Source organism: Amblyomma maculatum, chromosome 11 (assembly GCF_055883805.1).
Source record: "Amblyomma maculatum isolate TAMU_Amacu chromosome 11, ASM5588380v1, whole genome shotgun sequence".
NCBI lineage: Eukaryota > Metazoa > Arthropoda > Arachnida > Ixodida > Ixodidae > Amblyomma > Amblyomma maculatum.
Genome location: NC_139354.1, coordinates 89,450,458 through 89,459,153, shown reverse-complemented (window position 1 = coordinate 89,459,153; position 8,696 = coordinate 89,450,458). Strand labels below are relative to the sequence as shown.

The window sequence follows — 8,696 nt, the reverse complement described above, 5'->3', positions numbered from 1 at the left end:
CGCAACTGGAGCCGAGGAAACCACAAACTGCTTCAGCAAGACTAGATACATGCATTTATTGCACAGTTACACAAAAAGAGGAAGAAGACGTTCACAAACGGAGAACCTTCCTGGAGAGAGGTTTATGGCATAGCCTTAGAAGTCGCTCCACTGTTGCGTTGAGATTCCCGGCCCAGTTCGCTATCAGTGGGCGCAGCAACTTACTTAGGAATATCTTGCAAAGCTCCTCAGTGTGGGCACGGTTGTTTTTTTTCGCAGATTAGCTGCGGATACTGTGTAAAGTGCGGAAGCAATACTGAAATGAACAGTTCACACAGCTTGCTGGTTCGCCGGACCTCTTGAGATTTCATTATCCGGTTAATGAAGACGCACGTAAGCTTACAAAGCTTGATTGCTTCCATTTTGGGGTATACCAAGCCTCCGTTGTCCATGTTTTTCATTAGCCCGTAAACAGGGTCGGTTGGCTCTGGTTCCTGCAACAGAGTCTTGCACGACTCGCACGTCACCTGAAAACCATCAGAAAATATCACATAAACCAACAACTTGGTATAGTGGTAGACAAATTTGGAGCTTTCTCCCCTTACGGATCCTCGTTAGCATACATGCACTTGCTATCCGCTTATTAAACACATCCATTAATTACCGCCTCTATCCCTCTCATGCATACTCTTTAGCATACAGTCGGAGGCAACCACATTATGTGAAATATACCACCCGACACAGATATAAAGCCCCGCTTTAACCAAGTCATATACGAACGTCCCTGTGTAGTCTCGGTGTAGCGTGCCTGAGTCATGATCCAAGGATCCCTGTTTCCATTCCCATCTCACCCTCTCATCTTAATGAAGCTGCAGAGTTCGCAGCTCCTGCCAACTTTATCATGTCGTGTGGTCTCGTTGCACCACACATCCCGCCGAACAATCAAGGTCCGGCCACATCACCTGTAAAAAACCTCCTGCCACAGACATTCTCACGGCGTTTTGCCGACAAAGCGGTCACCATTGTTTCTGCGGAACAGGGCTTTTAACGCTATCGCATTGGCTCCTACTCAGACAATCTCAAGAGTATAAACAAATATTGTATGCACAGGTTTCTTTGCTTCCAAGGCCGTTCAGACAAGAGGAAATTTTATAACAATGTGTATGTTTATGTAAAAAAAAACAGTTCATGCCTTTTCCTGACATGTTCTCGCAACATAACCAGCGAGGAACGCTACTGGTGCCACTTCAAAGTGTTCCTCTGCTTCAGAACACAGCGTTAAAAATCCGAGTACACTGGTCAGCTCCCTGGTAGCAAATTCAATGGCAGTTGGCAGGGCATATGTTTCAGCATCTGGACTTGTTACCTTCAGCGCTGCTTTCATTTCAGAAGAAGTGGGTGCATTGCCACTTCTCGCTGCTTGAAGGATGCCAACCTGAAAAAAAAAAAGAGAGGAATGTGACCTTGCATATTGTACCAGCGAAAGACACGGGGACACAAGAACTGGTCCAAGTGATCACCATGTTAACGTGACCTTGATGAGCACACTTTGGAATATTTTTAAGCAGTACCTTTAGCAGTTTCTCCGCTGTCAAAAGTGCAGTCCTGGCATCCACCCGGTCGTTGCCGCCGTTGACCTGCCGAAGACAGCTAAACAGCGATTCCACAGGGTCACTGTTTAGCCCACGTGTTAAGACATAGTGGAAGCTGCAATTATGAAATTCATTTGAGTAACCTGTTGCAAACAACGTAAAACTGAGCCGAGAAAAAAAGAACCTACTTTAGGTGGTCAAGAAGATATTCAATCAGTGCCACTGTTAACCGTGTTGTCAGGAGTGTGGCTTCGTAGGTCTCTTTTGTGATTCGCCTCGACCGCCCAGCATTCATTTGGAGGTCTTCCAAGTAACAGATGAAATCTAGCTCCAGCCAGGAGAGTCGTTCATCATCTGTTAAAAAGAATGCTTTCTCATGAGTCCCGCTTGCCTTCACTGCACCGATATCACGTAGGGCATACCATTTCGCAACCATTCGCATGAAATATATTGTAGCCGAGCTGTCTTTGAAGTGGCATGCTTCAGGATGACATTCCGGGTTCTCTTGAAGAAATTGTAGCGTTACTATTACTGCCGGAGAAAAGATTTGAGTGGCCCTGCAAACTTTCATTTTCTCCAGGTTGTTTGGTTCAACGTGTGCACGAGTAAAAAACCTGACTGGCTTAACCAGTAGCTGTGACTGAATTTCGAACAGCTCTCTGTCATTCTCTGTGAAATGTAAGGAACATACCAGAGACCTGTCGCTAGGCGCCCACTCGCTACTTTTTCCCGCTTGTCCTTGGCGGGAGATATTCTTGAGCCACGCTTCCCTACGCTGGAGGTCGCATGGGAACTCATGATACCTCACGGTAGGGTCTTTTCTCGCGTTTGTGTCGCAGAGCGGCACACAGCAGTTTCGCGGCATTGCGCCGCACGCGTGAGACGGACAACCGCACGTGCGCACAGCAAAAAGCACGAAGCGAGCCCAGCACACAACGCAAACGCGTCCCGTCTAGACGTAAACGAGCTCACACACGCGCACACAATAAAACTTGAGTTGATTACGCCGACCTGAGGCGAACGCGTCCAGAGACGGACAAAACCGCGCGCCCCGAGCCCGCAATCCCGACGGTGACGTGTCCCTGAACAGTGGCGCCCTCAGCAGAAACAGCGGGCGCAACTGTAAACTCCCCAAGGACACGCTCGCCCATTGACGGCGGCGCGATTCAGCAGGCCGCACCTGCGCTTCCATCGAGCGGCCGTGGTTAAGGTGTCCCGCAGTTCAGTTCAGTTGAGTCGTTCAGTCGTGTCCGACTCTTCGTGACCCTATGGACCATGTCACGCCATGCATTCCGGTCTCTCACTATCTTCCTAACATCACATAACTTCATCTGCAGTGCCTCGAGGATGCCATCTAACCATCGCGTTCGCTGCCTACCCCTTCTCTGGCGACCCTCAACCTTTCCCAACATCAAATCTCTCTCCAGCGACTCCTCTCTTCTCATCAGATGACCAAAGTAGCTGAGCTTTAACTTTAGAATTTGACCCTCCAATAAGCAGTCAGGGTTTATGGTCGACAATATCGACTGATTTGATCTTCTGGCAGTCCAAGGAACTCTCAAGAGTCTTCGCCAGCACCACAATTCAAACGCGTCAATTCTTCGGTGATCAGCCTTTTTGACAGTCCAACTCTCGCATCCATACATCACAACTGGAAAGACCATAGCACGAGTTATACGGATCTTGGTTGGCAGACTAATGTATCTGCTCTTTACTAGGCGGTCAAGGCTAACCATTGCTCTCTTTCCCAGAAGCAGGCGTCTCCTAATTTCATGGCTGCAGACTCCTTCCGAGGTAATCTTGGAGCCCAAGAAAAGAAAATCTGTCACAGCTTCCACCACTTGTGCATTGATGCTCCAGGACATGATAGGGGAAGACGCCATGATCTTTGTCTTTTTAATGTTCAGTTTAAGTTCAAACTTCTCACTCTCTTCTTGTACGCGCATCAGAAGTCTTGAGTTCCACTTCACTTTCTGTCATTAAAGTGGTATCATCCGCATATCTAAGGTTGTTGATACGTTTTCCAGCAATCTTCACTCCAGCTGAAGACTCGTCCAGACCGTCCTTCCTCATGATGAACTCTGCATATAGGTTAAATAGGCAGGGCGACAGTATGCAGCCTTGCCTCACTCCTTTCTCAATCGGAAACCAATCAGTAAGACGATGCCCAGTTCTGACTGTGGCCTCTGCCCTTCATACATGTTCCTGAGGAGACAAATGAGGTGAATTGGAACTCCCATCTCTTTGAGAGCTTGCCACAATCTGCTGCGATCTATGCAGTCAAACGCTTTCGCATAATCAATAAAGCAGAAGTAGATGGGTTTCTGGAACTCTCTTGCTTTTTCCATGATGCAGCGAAGGTTGGCAATTTGGTCTCTAGTTCCTCTGCCCTTGCGAAACCCCGCTTGCACATCCGGAAGCTTGCGATCCACATACTGCTGCAGCCTACTTTGGAGGATTTTCAACATCACCTTGCTAGCATGCGAAATAAGCGTGATCGTGCGGTAGTTGGAACAATCTTTGGCACTGCCTTTCTTTGGAATGGGGATGTAAACTGACCTTCTCCAATCCTGTGGCCACTGCAGGGTTGTCCAAATCTTCTGACATAATGTATGCAGAATGGTAACAGCGTCATGGCTGAGGTTTTGAAGCAACTCAGCTGGAATGCCATCAATTGCGCTAGCTTTGTTCTAAGCAAGGCTGGCTAAGGCCCATTCAACTTCACTCTTCAGGATGCCCGGCTCGAAATCAGTAATCACAACCGTCTTGTGGTGGGTTTGCACATTCGGGTCCTTCTTGTACAGTTCTTTTGTGTATTCCTGCCACTTCTTCTTTATCTCTGAGGCTTCAGTGAGGTTCTTGCCTTGTTTGTTTGTCGGTTGTTTGTCCTTTATCATGCCCAGCTTAGCACAGAAGCTTCCTTTGATATATTTGATTGTCTTATACAGAGCTCTTGTGTTCCTTAATTGGCTGTTGTCCTCAACTACTTGGCACTGTATGTTCAGGAAGGCATTCTTATCTCTCCTTGCTATTTTCTTAAAATCAGCTTTGAGAACCTTGTATTTTTCTCTTTCCCCCATAACTTTTGTCATCCTCCTTTCCTCAGCTATTTACTATGTGTCCCGCAGTAGCCGAGCTGTAAAGGCCATTCCTCGGTCAGTAATGATGGTCGACAGTGCACCGTGTCTGAGCACAGTGTCGGTCGTAAAGAATCGAGAAACTTCGCCGGCAGTACCTCGGGCAAGGGCCTTCGTTTCAGCGTAGCGTGTTGTCGACAGGTCTGGACGCACCCCTTAACGCTCGGAGTAAGATGGGGCCAGAAATAGTTAAATAGTTCTGCCGGACTCGGTTCAGGGTGCGTGTAAAGCCAAGGTGACTGGAAGTTGTTTCGTCCTGGCAGACCAGGAGGAATGCATGCCTTAGGTCAGCCGGTATGACTACAGGTATGTTTTTGCACTCGAAGTAGAATTCTGCTTAAAGCACCCCATTGCGGAGGCAGTACGACGAGAGCCCCCAGCAAGACACCAGGGTATTGTAGGGTGCCCACCTTCAAGATGGTCAATAATCAGTCGCAGCTCGGCGTCGGCACGCTGTTTGGAAATGAGGTCGGATGTAGTGACTGCTCCAAGGAAGCTATCGTCGTCGGTGGCATCTGACGAAGTAGGATAGACGGGCGCGCGGGACAAACTATCAGCATCGGTGTGCCTTCGGCCGGACTTATAAATGACGTCGAAATCGAACTTCTGCAGGCGCAGTGCCCAACGTGCTAAGCGGCCACAAGGATCCTTTAAGTTATTCAGCCAACACAACGAGTGATGGTCAGTGATGACACGAAACGGTCGGTCATAGTGGTACGGGTGGAACTTGGCAGCGGCCAATACTACCGCTAAACATTCTTTTTCAGTGGTGGAATAATTGCACTCAGTGCGGGAAAGTGCACGGCTGGCGTAGGTAATTACTTTCTCTTCCCCGTCTTGGTACTGAGCTACAACGGCACCAAGGCCGACGTTGCTCGCATCCGTGTGAAGCTCTGTGTCGGCATAATCGTCGAAATGTGCCAGGATCGGGGGTGACTGAAGCCGGCGTCGTAACTCGTCAAAAGCGATCTGCTGCGCGGCGCCCCAGGAGAATTATGCGTCATCTCGAGTCAAGAGTGTCAGAGGCCTGGCCATCTGAGCGAAGTTTTTGATAAAGCGGCGGCAATATAGGAGCACAGCACCAAAAACCTTCGGACTGCTTTTTTGTGGACGGGGACGGGAAAGGAAGCAACGGCAGCAATTTTCTCAGGGTCGGCTCGGATGCCATCAGCACTCGCGATGTGCCCAAGAAATTTCAATTCGGCGAACCCAAAGTGGCACTTTTGAGGCTTGAGAGAAAGGTTGGCAGACCGGACGGCTTCGACAACAGTTCTCAGGTGCCGCAGGTGTTCCTGAAGGTCGGCGAAAAGATTATGTCGTCGAGATAAACAAGGCATGCCTGCCCCTTACGACCTGTGAGCCCAGTGTCCCTAATCCGTTGTAATGTGGCAGGAGCACTGCACAGCCCGAATGGGAGGACGTGGAATTCATAGAGCCCATCTGATGTCACGAAAGCAGTTTTCTCGCTGTCCCTCTCATCAACTTCGAGTTGCCAATAACCACTCCTGAGGTCAATGGAGGAGAATTATTTGGCTCGGCGAAGTCGGTCGAGAGAGTCGTCGATCCGTGGCAGCGGATAGACATCCTTCTTTGTCATACTGTTAAGCTTCCGGTAGTCAACGCAGAAACGAAGTGTTCCGTCTTTCTTTTTAACGAGGACTACAGGCGACGACAGTGGGCTGCTTGAAGGTTGAACGGCGCCATCGGCAAGGATCTTCTTGACTTGCTGTTGGATGGCGTCTCTCTACCGAGGAAACACACGATAGGGCTGCTGATGGATGGGTCGAGTGCCTTCATGCGTGATAATCCGGTGTTTAATGACCGACGTTTGCTGCACTTTAGACGAAGACGTGAAGCACGCACGAAACTCCAGCAATAGGTCCTGCAGTTGCCTCTTTTTAGCGGAGGAAAGACTAGAATTGATGTCGACAGCGTGTACATAATCGTCGAAATGTGCCAGGATCGGGGGTGACTGAAGCCGGCGTCGTAACTCGTCAAAAGCGATCTGCTGCGCGGCGCCCCAGGAGAATGATGCGTCATCTCGAGTCAGGAGTGTCAGAGGCCTGGCCATCTGAGCGAAGTTTTTGATAAAGCGGCGGTAATATAGGAGCACAGCACCAAAAACCTTCGGACTGCTTTTTTGTGGACGGGGACGGGAAAGGAAGCAACGGCAGCAATTTTCTCATGGTCGGCTCGGATGCCATCAGCACTCGCGATGTGCCCAAGGAATTTCAATTCGGCGAACCCAAAGTGGCACTTTTGAGGCTTGAGAGAAGGGTTGGCTGACCAGACGGCTTCGACAACAGTTCTCAGGTGCCGCAGGTGTTCCTGAAGGTCGGCGAAAAGATTATGTCGTCGAGATAAACAAGGCATGCCTGCCCCTTACGACCTGTGAGCCCAGTGTCCCTAATCCGTTGTAATGTGGCAGGAGCACTGCACAGCCCGAATGGGAGGACGTGGAATTCATAGAGCCCATCTGATGTCACGAAAGCAGTTTTCTCGCTGTCCCTCTCATCAACTTCGAGTTGCCAATAACCACTCCTGAGGTCAATGGAGGAGAATTATTAGGCTCGGCGAAGTCGGTCGAGAGAGTCGTCGATCCGTGGCAGCGGATAGACATCCTTCTTTGTCATACTGTTAAGCTTCCGGTAGTCAACGCAGAAACGAAGTGTTCCGTCTTTCTTTTTAACGAGGACTACAGGCGACGACAGTGGGCTGCTTGAAGGTTGAACGGCGCCATCGGCAAGGATCTTCTTGACTTGCTGTTGGATGGCGTCTCTCTACCGAGGAAACACACGATAGGGCTGCTGATGGATGGGTCGAGTGCCTTCATGCGTGATAATCCGGTGTTTAATGACCGACGTTTGCTGCACTTTAGACGAAGACGTGAAGCACGCACGAAACTCCAGCAATAGGTCCTGCAGTTGCCTCTTTTCAGCGGAGGAAAGACTAGAATTGATGTCGACAGCGTGTACAGCATCATCCGGTTCGGCGCTAGGCGTAGCTTCCTCGGAAGCAAAACATCCGGCGACTTCCAGCAGATGGTCGACGTTAGCAATGGCAGTGCCATGGAACAGATGTCTATGTTCATTGAAGAAATTGGCGACAAGCACCTCCGTCCCTATGACACGAAAGAAACAAAGACCTCTTGCCACAGGAACTCCCAAGGCGAGTGAGAGGGAGACATTAGGCTCAACAACCGTGAGCCGTGATGTGGCTGGTCACAGGTAACTCTGGCGAGGATCCTGATGCATGGTGGCACTCTGAGGCTATCATCGGCGACTCGCAGCGTGGAGTGGGAACGACGGCAGTCATGCTTTTCTGTGGCCCGTTTGGCGGAAAACGTCACCAAGTGGTTCGGGAGATCTTTAGTGGCACCGTGCTCACGAAGGAAGTCGATGCCAAGAATAACATCACGAGAGCATTCGCGTAGAACAAGAAAACTCGCGACAAATGTGGCAATATAAATGCAAATACAAATGAAATGATGCAACATTTCCGGTACATTTAAGACAATACGCACTAAAAACACTTTACTAATGTAAAATAAATTGCATCATTTATTTCTGAAGGTTCTAACTGCAGATTTGCTTTTCTGAGATATATGGGTTCGGGAGTTGAGTACCTTCCACTGCAGAATAATCAAATACTTATCGGATAGGGTGCTCTTCAGTTGCCGACGCGCCGGTTATTTCACGTAGGCCCCGGCACGTCGACGAATACGTGACCACCTTCCCACGCCTAGACCTGGTTCTTGGCGCTGCGGAAGCGAAGGTAACATATTGTTTGCGTCGGCATCGGGTGCGTTGTCCCTGAAACCAACTCCGCAGCTGGGGTTGACTCACTATCGGCGTCAGCAGCATCAGTCAGTCGCTGCTATCTCTTCCCTCCTCCCTTTATCGCGTCGTCCGCTTGCTGCGCGCGCTTCTGCCCCCATCGTTTGCCGCTGGGTGTACACGCCGCCCCCCTCCCCCCTCTTCCTGCGAGT

At 49.8% G+C, this 8,696-nt stretch overlaps 1 protein-coding gene across 1 annotated transcript; it reads right to left on the bottom strand.

The window, feature by feature from the left end:
* Positions 1-227: 227 nt before the first annotated feature.
* LOC146174350 (uncharacterized) lies at positions 228-1,940 on the bottom strand. The gene is made up of 4 exons (XM_084585382.1): positions 1,760-1,940; positions 1,551-1,686; positions 1,172-1,414; positions 228-506 (listed from the first exon to the last, which is right to left on the bottom strand). Exons 1-4 carry the CDS (start codon positions 1,864-1,866, stop codon positions 228-230), a joined length of 765 nt encoding a protein of 254 aa, XP_084441508.1. The 5' UTR covers positions 1,867-1,940.
* Between the last annotated feature and the right edge of the window lie 6,756 nt (positions 1,941-8,696).

Excerpts from the sequence above, each read along its gene's own strand:
- LOC146174350 (XM_084585382.1), bottom strand. The coding sequence starts at position 1,866 with ATGAATGCTGGGCGGTCGAGGCGAATCACAAAAGAGACCTACGAAGCC. Across the intron at positions 1,687-1,759 it reads TATCTTCTTGACCACCTAAA|CTTCCACTATGTCTTAACAC; the intron begins GTAGGTTCTTTT and ends TCATAATTGCAG. Across the intron at positions 507-1,171 it reads CGAGAACATGTCAGGAAAAG|GTGACGTGCGAGTCGTGCAA; the intron begins GCATGAACTGTT and ends GATGGTTTTCAG.